At 46.7% G+C, this 13,023-nt stretch overlaps 1 protein-coding gene and 1 non-coding gene across 3 annotated transcripts in view; one reads left to right on the plus strand and one right to left on the minus strand.

Annotated features, from left to right (window-relative positions):
• SMYD1 (SET and MYND domain containing 1) overlaps nucleotides 1–13,023 on the minus strand; it is a 41,678-nt gene that overhangs the window by 12,197 nt on the left and 16,458 nt on the right. The window contains exons 3-6 of one of the 2 annotated variants that reach the window (XM_036873922.1): nucleotides 11,046–11,259; nucleotides 8,273–8,403; nucleotides 5,854–5,892; nucleotides 2,726–2,915 (exon numbers count right to left, since the gene is read on the minus strand). In XM_036873922.1, coding sequence (XP_036729817.1) covers nucleotides 2,726–2,915; nucleotides 5,854–5,892; nucleotides 8,273–8,403; nucleotides 11,046–11,259 — 574 coding nt within the window. The remainder of the gene's footprint in view (nucleotides 1–2,725; nucleotides 2,916–5,853; nucleotides 5,893–8,272; nucleotides 8,404–11,045; nucleotides 11,260–13,023) is intronic. The other variant, XM_036873923.1, reaches the window with a different exon arrangement.
• TRNAE-CUC lies at nucleotides 8,673–8,745 on the plus strand. Its single transcript has one exon. It is a non-coding gene; the product is annotated as a tRNA-Glu (tRNA).

A 13,023-nucleotide genomic window follows, 5' to 3' on the forward strand; every position in this document is an offset into this window, starting at 1 on the left:
TTTTATACTGCTTACTTGTTTTGGTTGAGTCATTTTTATTTTGAATTATTTATTTTAACAGAGAAACCCAATGTGATATAAATAGACAGCTTTTGCTTTGAATCCAGGTCGGTTCAAGCAGAAATCATCAATGTTTTATATCAAGAGAGATGTCAGCTCTGCTAATTCAGACTGAAAGACGTGGGCATACAGTCACCAGCTGGTAAGCGTATCTAAAGTGAAGGGACAGAACTAACAGCCACACATCACTTATTTAACTATTGGAATTGCCAGGTAAATATTGAAAAATTTAGAGAAATGACTACACAGTTGTTTCACTTAATTTCTGAAGGGAGAAAAGAGGGTCTGGCCTCTTTAAAAAATTAGGTAGTGGTGGAAGCAAGTTATGAAAAAAATACTCAGGGCCAGGCACCAGGAGGGAAGGCTGGCTGGCTTGCTGATAAGACACATGTTATCCTGCAGGTTCTGGAAGGTCAGGGTGAGGGTGGACACAGTAGCTTATTCTTTTCTGTAGCTCCTGTGGTACTGTGTTCAGTGACCCACACATACGTGTCAATACACATTTCCTGGAAAACAGAACCTTTGATTCTGTGAAAATGGGGTTGTTCCTATAAGGAACACATTCCTGACTGTTTTGTATCCTGCCTGGGAGGGATGACTCTCAACTTCTCCACACTAGGCATTGTTGATCCATTGGTTACAGATTCCTCCTCCTACTTCTGTCTGTTTAGAGACTGACTCTGCTTGCACACCCATGTGGGGTGAGTGAATCTGTGTGAGCGCATGTGTCCATTTTAATTTAAATAATTTAATAAATTTAATTTTAATTTTCATAGATGGTAGCATACACAGTGTTATGGGTTGAATTTCATCCCCCCAAAGTTAAATTCCTATGTTGCAGTCTTAACCCCCAGTACCTCAGAATCTGACCTTATTTAGAAATAGGGTCATTGCAGATGTAATTTGTTAAGATGAGGTCATACTCAAGTAGGGTGGGCCCTTAATCCAACAGCACTGGTGTTCTTAAAAAACAGTGCCAGGTGAAGAGAAAGAGACACATGAGGAGAAGACCATGTGAAAAGGCCCAGGGCTAGCTACAAGCCAAAGAAAGAGGCCTAGAACAGATCCTTCTTTCACAGCCCTCAAAAGGAACCAGCCCTGCCAAGACCTTGATTTCAGATTTTAGCCTCCAGAACTGAGAAACAATACATTTCTATTGTAAGCCACCCAGTTTGGGGTACTGTGTTATGGCAGCCCTAGGAAACGAATTCATATGTCAATGTTCAGCCCCTTAACTCTTTTCCCTTAAGAAATAGAGCTCAACTTTTACAATTACCAAGACATGGAAACAACCTAAATGTCCATCGACAGATGAATGGATAAAGAAGATATGGTACATATATACAATGGAATATTACTCGGCCATAAAAAAGAATGAAATAATGTGATTTGCAGCTACATGGATGGACCTAGAGATTATCACACTAAGCAAAGTAAGTCAGAAAGAGAAAGACAAATACCATATGATATCACTTATATGTGGAATCTAAAATGTGACACAAATGAACTTATCTATGAAACAGAAACAGACTCACAGACTAGAGTAGAAACTTGTGGTTGCCAAGAGGGAGGGGGATGGGGGAGGGAAGTATTGGGAGTTTGAGACTAGCAGATGCAAATTTGCATTCTTGGCCCAGGTGCCTTCATTCCTAAGTCTCTCTCTCTCTTTTTTTTTTTTTAATTGAAGTATAGTTGATGATCTGAGGTCTTGAGGTCTTCTTCAGGAGCCTCTACGAAGGCCTGCTTATTGTGAAGGGGGCGCTGGGGGAGATTTGAAGACACTTTTCCCCACTCTGACTCTGTACCCAGTACTTTTCCACTCCTCACCCTTCCCCCACCTTCCTCCCCAACACCCGCTCCTCAGGGTCCCTAAAACTGCTGGAGCCTTTTGTTCTGGGTGCCTCAGCAGGGAGCCGACCCTCACATCTATGCTGACCCATCTGACTCTCCACCTGTGTGCCTTCCCATGGGGGGAAAATGGACCAGGGGGAGTCAGCGCCCTCTCCAGTCTCAGCCTCCTGCTTTACCATCATCGGAAGTGATTAAAGGCTTGCTGCTTTAATCAGCTACTTTGACACCTGGCAGCCTAGCTCTCTCCCAACTCAGCAGAGCCCCTGACATCCCCCTTTGGTAAGACTTCCAATGCTCAGTGGTCTCACCATCAATTAGGCAACAGTTACTCAGGAATTAAGCATATTAAGCAATCTAAACATTGCCCAATCTCCCCATTACCCATTTCCATGGGACTAGGAATATCTTTGTGATAACCCGACAACAAATCTCTTTGCCCATCTGGTCTCTCTATATGGAATTCGCAGCATCACTTAACCTGCAAAGGGGCAAGAAGGAGGAACTTAAATTTACTGAGTGTCTACTCTCTATGCCACTCCTTTTACATATATCATCTTGTTTAATCCTCATAACAGCCCCTTGTAGTGGGTGCCATCATTCCTATTTTACAAATGAGAAAACAGAGTGACTTCCCCAAACTCAAACACCTGGCAAGCAGTGGTACCAGGACGCTAGCTGGGACCCATCTGCGTGCTCTGTCCACCACCCACTCTGTCCACCAGGGCAGTGGTGCCTTGGTTAGCTGTGGAATCTGCCCTTGCCCGGCTCTTGGGGAAGATACCCAGAAGCACCCCAGAAGTGGGGCTGCCTGTACCTTCGGGTCGTCTTTCACACCCAGGAAGAGGTCGTCCTTCAGCCCTTTCTGGCAGTGCTCACACGTGCAGTCAAAGTAGTACTGCTTCTTCAGCTGCCTCTTGCGTTCTTCGCTGACGTTAAGGAAGTCGATATATGACACGGTCAACTCCTCTCCTTCTGAGATCTTGCCCAGGGCCCGGAGTTCAATTCTGGAGCAGGGTAAAGCAGAAGAGTCCATCAAATCCAGGGTGGGATGTATGCTCTTCAAGGTTTCAAGAAGTTGAGTCTCAAAGATAACGACCTCCACTAACACTGAGAAAACTCCATTCCCCCCCACCAAAGGGGGAGATGTGATGTAAAGGACAGTTTTCTGGATAGTTCTGCTCTACTCATTATAACCATCAAATCTGCTCCAATCAGCTAATTGCTCTGGAATCAGCTCAAATAGACTCCCAGTAGAGGTCTGGCCTCCATCATAAAAGCATACAAAGCTTCCACGCCTGCAATTCTCCCAGTGCATTTAGCTACTGATTGTCCGTAACAAAGGAATGGAGAAATAAGGCAAAAACTCCAAACAAGAGAAGACTTGATAGTCATTTCTGGTTACTTTGGAGACTGCTTCTCTCAGAAACACGCACATTCAGTTACCCAGAAGCTTGGCCTGTTCGGTGTCTAATTATAAGCCCCCTCTTACCTTAACCTTTGGTCCAATGGTTCAGACCTAATTTATGTGAGGAGACTTATGCCTGGAGACCTCTGAGGCAAATAAAGGCTAGCTCTTTATTAGCCCACTGCATTGTTCACTTTTGTGTTTATTGGGGGACATGGCTTTGGGGTTGAAGGTGGTTAGCGAGAGCAGATGACATTGCAACCCCCTTCCAGCCTAGACCTGACCCTCCAATTACCTACAACACTACACACCTCACCATGTAATAGATACAGAATGTACTGAAGACAAAATCCCACTGCACAACTGACACCCAGCTAAGCCAAACTAGCTGAGACCAGCCTGTGGGCCTCTCAGCCATGCATCTTCCACCCAGGAGGCCAGAAACTACAGAAAGAGTGGTGAGCCTGGCAAGCTGGATCCTAAGCTATGCTCCTGTATCCCCCCAACATCAGGGGGCCTCCCTGCCCAGAGGGAACCCATCACCCAGAGAGTGAGGGGCAGGATGCAGAGGGCTGGGAAAGCATCTACAGAGAAGTCCATGGTCATTTCCTTTACCTCCCAGAGAGGCTGATTCAGATGCCACGTGAAAGGCAGGAGAAGATTCCAGCACCAGAGAAAGGTCCCAGTCAGAGGGAGCCCCTTCCACGTGCTCGGAGGTGACAGCCAAGCGAGGAACAGCAGTGACTTGCAGGTCCAGGCCCCTGAGGTGACCACTTAAGGTTATAGAACCTCCTCTCAAAGTGGGTTACACTGCCATGCCCAATATATGTGATAATATATATAAAAACAACTGTACAGAGCCTGGCAAAATCTAAGTGCCTGTTCATCTTTTGTTCCTTCTTTCCTTTCTTCTCCACCCCAATTTTTGGCTGTTACTGCAGGGATAAAAGGCAAGAAGGAGAGGAGGGCAAGATGATCCTGCTTACAGCTCTGCTTAGAATCCTAATATGTCCCAGCTACAGGGGACCAACCTTCTCATTTCGCAAATGAGGATGCTGACACCAGAGAGGTGGGTGAACTGTCCCCAAGGTCCCACAGCACTTTGGCGCCAGGGTCAAGATTAGAACTCAAGAGCTTAACCACATCATACTGGCCTTGCCTGATTGTCTTCAGTCTGCCTTCCGGGTCTTCAATGCACAGGAAATGGGACGCACCAATACCCTTGAGATTAGGACTCTACTGATGTCCTAGATAGTTGCATAGGAGCAACTCCTGGGCCACTGTTGAATGTGATCTCTGGTATTGGTCCTGGTGGGATAAGTAAGCAATTCTGCCCCCACTAGCCCTTTCACAGAGGCAGCTCACTATACTGACATGTCCTCATTCAACAGTGAATCAGTGACCAGTTGAGTTGGCCAGTAGCTTTGCTTCGCACCAAGGTTAATCCAATTCTTACAAGGTCTCAGAGTATCTCAAATTATTTCAATGATATTAGAGAGTTTTCAAAACCAAATTAATGTAAAGTCACTTAGGTATAAGAAATGCACATTTATATGCCCCATTTTACCTAACTTGGAACTGGGAATCAGGAGAGGAATAGTGACCACCATTCTGTTTCGGATCCCAGACCTCTTCCATCTCTAATGTTCTGCAGTTCTACAGTTCAGCCAATTGAGCCACAAGTAGGCAACTTAAGTATTTCTTGTAGAGGTCAGGAGCAGAGTCCAGGGCCACAGAGACTTAGAAAGGTCCCTAGAGACGCTCTCATCTTGACCTTTGCTCTACAAATGTAGAACCAAACACCCAGGAGATGATGTGAATCATCCAAAGTCCCTTGCAATGCACATCCACACAGACTCAGATGCACCGACCACTCCTACCCCTGCCCTCCCAAAGCCCAAACTTCCACACAGCATTTTGTTGTTAATCCAAAGATCATTTCAAGTACTTTCAAGCCCACCTTGAGAAAAAGGCCCATTGGGGCTGTGGAGTTGTCATTAAGAAAAGTCCAAAGTAAAATCTAACCTAAACCACTAATTCATAGTTAGCCAGAAGCAATAAAGAGAATACTATGAATAAATACTTATCAAAAACATCGCAGTTATGGGTACCATTTTCAGAACCAGTCTGAGTGAGAAGTTGGAGGTTATAAACAAACCTTTAGTCCTTTAGTAGGTCAGTAAAATGACAACAGTCCTCATTTCATGATAAGCAGGGTTTAAAGGGACAGTGTGGGTTTTTGCTAAGATGATGTGGACTGGAAAGGACCTTCATGCTTTGAGGTTGGAGGAGAGAGAGAAATGAGGCGTAAAAGAGAGGGAAGCGTAGGCACAGCAGGTAGTGGGTGGGTGAGGAACAACATGATAAATATAAACGCATTAAACACGCAGCATTCAGCAAAGACAAGACTCTGGGGAGCAGAAAGACATTACGGACAGACAGCAGCCAAGGAGTCTCGTGAAGGGGCAGCCCCAGCGAACCAGGCAAGTGAGGGAGATGGGTCAGAGCAGCAGGGATGTTTCCAAAGACTGACCCACCTCATCTGGGTGTGAAACATGGATTTCACTGCCTCATGACTGAAAAACAAAACAGACACCCAAATGGAAATCATTACCATTGGCTTATCCCGTATGGCTAGCAAGGGTGCACAGCACTCCAGGTTATGCCATCAAAGCTTTGGCCATCACAACCACCGCTATCCCAGCCCCTCCTAGCTGGGCTCCCTTGACAAGATGCCTCCTGGTATAGTGGAAAGTGCACTGGATTTGGAATGAGAAGTTCTGAGTTCAAAGGGACTCAGCCCTGGACAAGTTAATTCACCTCCCTGGGCCTCAGTATTCTCATCTGTAACCTGGTAATGAGACCGTCATGAGACAATGCATTTAAAAGTAGAGCGCTACAGTATTTTTCAATGGCAGGGCAAAAAATGAATGTGAACCATTCATGAAAGATGCTCCAGGTTGCCCAGTCCTGTTTGAGCGCCAAATCATGGGCAAATCGGGCTTGGAGTACCCCTTCAGAGCCTTGGGGTTTTCTGAGTGGTACACCAATAAGGGCTTCAACTTAAAGTCCCCAGCTGTGTTGCCACCAAGAAGCAGCATCAAGCGATCTTTGGATGATTCAAACCCTGGCTCAGCTTTCTCTTCTACTGAAATAAACCTTCCTTCAGGCATTCTCTTCCAAAAAAATAAAATAAAAGTAGAGTGCTAAGAAAACACATGGGAGGCTATTATTATCCCACTAACAAGCATCTTGGACAAATAAGGGTGGCCTCTTTGAATGTCTATTTTGGGAACAGTTTGAACTGTGTCTGGAGACCCATCACCCAGGTAGTATGCAGAAATTACTGGGGTTAGAATTGGGCTCCTAACACCACGTCCAGTGTTCTTTCCGCTATGGCAGGCAGCTAGACAGTGACTGCAGTCACCCCTTGCGCAACATCCAAGAAGCTCGGGTACAATGTGGCTGCTCGAAATTAGTGGATGCGTGGAAGCCAGAGCGGGCACTGGTGATGATCTGAAGAAAGGGCTCCCAGGTTCCTGCGGCTGCTACATGTGGTGACAAGAAGAGCTCTGGGTCACCACCACTTAGGGGAGTGGTGTCCAGAAAGACCAGCCCCACATGTGCATTTGATCTTCTCTGCCAACCAGAGTAACTCCAGACACCAGCTCCTCTGGGGAGGATTCCATGAGGTCCAGGCCAGTGACCCCAAGAGGCTTACAAAGGGAAAAACAAATGCTGGGGAAAGACAATCATCTGGGTCCAAAATGAACTGTCCTGTCTTGAGTGACTTTCTCAAGTGCTTAAAAGCCTACTGTCATGCACGCCCTTGCTTCCAGAAATAGGAAGGAAAAGGGAAATCAGAGCCCTCACTCTATTGGAGCTTAAGCTTGATTCTTGGCTGAGAACCAGAAACCATTATCTTTGGGGGGAAACCTGCTCATTGTTGATGCCTTAGAGTCAACTTGCACCTGTCATAAGAGCTCGTCTCTAAGAGCAAAAGAAATATTGTTTAGGCCTCATTCCCCCAAAGCCCCCCAGCCTGAGCCATGGAGAATGAGGGGCACATCCTGTTTGCTGACTCTTCTCCATTTGCACCCCGCCCCAAATTCCATTCTCTGCCCTTCTGTCCCCTGATCTGTGCCTTCCAAGGGGGCAGGGCTGACCTCTGAGGGCTTCATCACCCAGGTTCCTTGGCCCTCTGGCTTCTGGTTGGGGTTTGGCCAATGGGAGGAGATCAGAAGATGGGAGGAGAGAGAGGCTGGGGTATTTAGTCTCTTGGCTCTCCCTCTGCCTCGCCATGGTTCTAGCAGTGACTGGTTTCTCTACAGGTACAGCCAAGCTGTTGGAGCGGGGGGGGGATGGGGAGAAAGGGCCCCCTCCCATGGCTACAGCTCTCACCAGCTGCAAGAACAATACTTCTTCCATTGCCCCTCCAGGTCAAAAGGTGGTAATGGTTTCATTCTGTCGCTAGACCCTGGGCATTTCACCATTCTTTGTCAATTTCTTCGACTCTACCCACACTTCTGTCAATTGTCCTTTTACTAAATTCTCTTAGGGTAACCCCTGAGTGTGCCTTCTGATTTCTGCTGGGAACTTGACTGCTTCTGCCAAGCGCCTTCTCAGTTGATGATGTTCTGCAATGACCTCTAGATAGAACATCTCAGGCTTCAAGTTCTAAATTATGTAGTAGTTAGAGGTTTATCTAACATATCTAGGCAACCTCAAGAAACATACAGAGACTCCAAAATTACTTATGTGGAATTCTTTGCCATCTTCCTCATTATGTTTCTCCTATTCACAATTATTCTAGAATAAAATTTCTATTTTCTGTCCATTTGAAATCCATGCTAGCTCAGGTTCAACAGGTTATTTTTGGTTTAAATCAAGTGTAGAGACAATACCATAAGGTCTCCCCATCCCCATCATACCAACCCAAGTTGAAGACATACTCACTTGCCGTTGTTAAATATGACCGTGCAGTTGGGCCAGCAGTCATGGTTCACCAGGCCCAGGTTGGGGAAGATGCCCACACCCACTGCCTGCAGGCCTCTCTGGTCACTGAGCGTGAAACCATTGCAGTTAATCTACCCAGGGGAAAAGATGAGAGTCAGCTAACATAGACTTGGCGCAGAACACCCTCCAGCTGTTGAAAGTTTTTTAAAAAATAGAAAACCTGATCTCATCCTGGAAATGCTTAGAGAGTCTGGAAACAAAACAGTCAGTCTCCTATTCTCTGTGTGACTCCAAATGACCCTCAAGATCAGTACCGTGGGAGAGTCTCATATTTGCTAAAATGCACCACCATCTTGAAAATTTTGGGTAGCTGTATTCCAAAAAGGCCCAAAATGGGAATTCCCTGGTGGTCCAGTGGTTAGGACTCGGTGCTCTCACTGCCGGGGCCCCAGGTTCAATCCCTGGTCGGGGAATTAAGGTCCCACAAGCCGCGTGGCACAGCCAAAAAATAAAATAAAATAAAAATAAAAAAAATTTTAAAAAAAGGCCCAAGATGGAAATGTTGGGTCTGAGAAGTTTCTCCTTCTTCCTGTTTCTGGGTCTCATGAGTCTTCCCCAGTGTCTCTCTTGGTTTCTCTCTCTGTGCCCTTCTCTGCTTTGTGTGTGTGTGTGTCTCCCCTGCTACCTTTGACTACTCTCAACTCCTGCAACTATTCATAAAATAAAATTAACATCTGTTTTTGATTATTTTGTGTCTGGTGGATACCTTGTACTCTCTGTCCACAATTTTAAAATCTGATGAGTGCAACATTTACCTCTGAATGCCAGGCAAATCAAATTGGTTACCGCTTATACGGCACCTGATTTCTTTCCTTTTCCTTAAAAAAAGTTATTTTTTATAGAAATGGATTCCAAATGTCTGCTCTCAGGGTATAAAAAAATGTATAAGAATAAATATTACCTAGAATACATTAATACCTGCACACAAATTTCTGCCAAATGTAAAAATCATATATATAAATACATGCTATCCATAATATTTATAACACAATATACATTTATAGATATATACTGATCTGTATAGCACACAGCTATTTGTTATTGATACTGGAGGATAGTCACTTTCTCCATCAATCTCACTGGTCATTCAGCAAGTACATGAAGTTAAGCCCATCAGTACCACTAATAAGCTGTGTTACCTTGGGCAAATTTCTTTCTTCTCTGAGTTCTTATTTTCCCATCTGTAGGTTGAATAAGTTAGACTAGATGATCTCTATGGGTCCTTTCAGCTCTACACCTTGGTGATTACACCATCCTTGGCTGTAGTCCCCAGACCACCTTAGAGATACTCAAGATAGTCTATGACACCCATTCACACCAAGGCTGTGGAGCATAGAAACTCCACATGTGAGAGTAGAAACTCTGGCATCAGACAGATTGCTTCTAGACCTTCCTTGGACACCAGCTCACTGTGTGACCTTTGGCAGTCCTATAACCTCTCTGGCCCTAGGCTTTCTGTTCTATAAAATAGGAATGTTAAAACCACGGACTTCATCTTGTTTTGGAAAGACTGCATAAAATAATATCTGGAAGGCTATGATGGTTAATTTTCTGTCAACTTGGCTGGGCTGTGGTGACCAGATATTTGGTTAAACATTATTCTGTATGTTTCTGTGAAGGTGTTTTTTGGATGAGATAAACATTTGAACTGGTAGACTTTGAGTAAAGCAGATTACCCTTCACAATGGAGGTGGGCCTCATACAATCAGTTGAAGGCCTTCATAGAACAGAGACTGATTGCCCCTGAGCAAGAAGGAATTCTGCCAGTGGACTGCCTTTGAACTTGAACCACAATTCTTCTTTGGGTCTTCAGCCTGATGGCCTACCAGCAGTTCCCACAGTCACAAGAGCCAGTTCATTAAAATAAATCTCCTTCCCTCTCTCTCTCTCTCTCCATATATATATATATGCTATCCATAATATAATGCATAGAGTATAATATACTATATATATATATATATATATATATATATATATACGCACATACATACACACACACAAAATACATCCTTGTGGTTCTATTTCTCTGGAGAACTCTTACTATTACAGAAGCACCGGCACATGGTGAGCAGTGCTGAGTGTGACCATGCTACTGTCATCACAATAACCCCTTGCTCAGCCCACTCGCCAGCCCCCCAGAAGGGGCCGGGCCTGCCAGATGGGAGACATGCCCCCATAGCCCACGGCCTGAGCCTGCAGGTCCACTGGGCTCCCACCCCCTCCTCCCGGACCCTCATGGCTTTAAGAGGCCTGGAGAGGTTGCTCAAGGCAGTGCCCTCCAGAAAGCCCCTACTCTCCTCTCCCTGGTTCCCCATGATCAGCACATCAGATGCGGGAAAAGGAAGAGTCTTACTTCCAAAGTGACTGGTGGGCAAGAAGGAATAGTGACTGGGTCTTCGTTTTCAACGTAGAGAAGAGAAAATATAGGAAGTGCAGATGAACGAGAAGGTAAATCAGCATCAAAATCTACCGCTCAGAGCTAATGAGTAGTTTACGCTTGGGGTGCTGACTTCAGCCACGGCAGGAATGACCTCAGAGTAAAGGCAGACCAGCAAGAGAACTGGGTGAAAGTTCGTCACGTGAGGTCTCTGTGCCCCTCCAGCGCTTCTCTTGGCCTCCACTTCCACTCTGACCTGGCAGCATCTGGAAGGTCCTTCGTCGGACAATCCCAGGCGCCACCCCACCCGCAAGGCCGCTTTGGGAGAAACCTTACCACGCCGAAGATCCGCGAGATGTACTGCATGCTGAACTGTTGGCTCTGGGGCGGCCAGTACTGCAGGAAAGCGTCCACGTCCCCCCGCAGCTCCTTCTTCTCCTCCTCCCCGAAGTGCTCCACGTGGCTCTGCAAGTCGTCCACGGAGACCAGGCAGCCCTCCGTGAGCCCGCCGCCCTCTCTCTCCACCCGCCACATGACGCGCGCCGCCAGCCTGCGCGGAGGGGCGGGGTTAGAGAGGCCTCGCTGCAGTCATTCGTTCAGCAAACGCTTGCTGAGTGTCTAGTGCACGCCCGGCACAGTGTTGGGCCCAAGACACCGTTTTGAACTAGACGGATGGAATTTCTTGTAGCATGAAGCTTCTTAGAGTGGGGGAGACCTAAGTCGAAAAGATAATCTAAACTACTGTTAAGTGCTATGCCCAAAATCAAACAGGGTGACCTGATAGTGAGCGGCTGGGGAAGGGGAAACCAAGGTGATCGGGGGAGGCTTGACAAGGCACCCCCTGGCTGCCAGCGGAGTGAACAAGCGCCCGCCCTGTGCAGATGGGGAAAGAGCAGCGAGTACAAAGGCCCTGAACAGGGAAAGAGCTTGGCATGATTAGAAATAGCAAGGTTGGGCTTCCCTGGTGGCACAGTGGTTGAGAATCTGCCTGCTAATGCAGGGGACACGGGTTCGAGCCCTGGTCTGGGAAGATCCCACGTGCTGCGGAGCAACTAGGCCCGTGAGCCACAATTACTGAGCCTGTGCGTCTGGAGCCTGTTCTCCGCAACAGGAGAGGCCACGATAGTGAGAGGCCCGCGCACCGCGATGAAGAGTGGCCCCCACTTGCCGCAACTAGAGAAAGCCGTCGCACAGAAACGAAGACCCAACACAGCCATAAATAAATAAATAAATAACAAAAGTGATTGTTTAAAAAAAAGAAAAAGAAACAGCAAGATGCTGGAGCGCGGGAGCAAGGAGAGGAAAGCACATAAAGGTGGAGAGGTGGGCAGAAGCCAGGTCACGTGGGTCTGGGTAATCATGGAAGGGGTCTGGGGACCCAGTGAGGTGCGGCAGCCTGGGTCTCTCTTGACTGTGTGGCTAAGATGAGCACTGGAGGAGCAGTCTGACGACTCCACTTCTTACTGTGTGACCCTGGGCAAGTCACTTGACCTCCCTGAACCTCTCCAGTGGCAAGTAAAGTGAGGATAATATGTATCCCCTGCCATGCTAACCTGCAGAGTGTTGGTTCACAAACTGGCCCCCATCCACAGAGGGCAGGAAGAGAGGCAGACCACTCCAAATTGGTGGGTGGTAGTTTGAATCAGCAGGGGACTTACTTAGGAGGCTTGTCTTGGGCGGCCACAGATAAAAAGATCTTGGCCCCTGCCAGCCAAATCTTAGAGTTTATAAAGAGGACTTCACTGGGTTCAGTCATACCTTCCAGATGATTTCAACACCACATTACTATCTCAATGCCACGTTCTTGGGCAGCTTCTGGGTGGCGGGGAAGGCAAGCGAGCACATTCCAAGGACAGGGGAGGGGATGAAGAGCCTCTGATTACCTGGGTCCAGCTTGCAGGTCAACCGGAAGTCATGTCCTCTCAATGACCTCCTCCAACACAGAGGTGTTTAGGAGACAAAGTGAGGTAGTGGATGTCCACATCATGTGTGAACTTATTCACATTCTTTTTTTTTTTTTTTAAACAAATTAGATTTTTTCTTTAAAGATCAAATTTATAGAGAGAATGTTTTGCTTATCTCTTTTAAATTTTATTTATTATTTTTTATTTATGGCTGTGTTGGGTCTTCGTTTCTGTGTGAGCGCTTTCTCTAGTTGCGGCAAGCGGGGGCCACTCTTCATTGCGGTGCGCGGGCCTCTCACTATCGCGGCCTCTCTTGTTGCGGAGCACAGGCTCCAGACGCGCAGGCTCAGTAGTTGTGGCTCACGGGCCCAGCTGCTCCACGGCATGTGGGATCTTCCGGGACCAGGGCT

Source organism: Balaenoptera musculus, chromosome 13, assembly GCF_009873245.2.
Source record: "Balaenoptera musculus isolate JJ_BM4_2016_0621 chromosome 13, mBalMus1.pri.v3, whole genome shotgun sequence".
Lineage (NCBI taxonomy): Eukaryota > Metazoa > Chordata > Mammalia > Artiodactyla > Balaenopteridae > Balaenoptera > Balaenoptera musculus.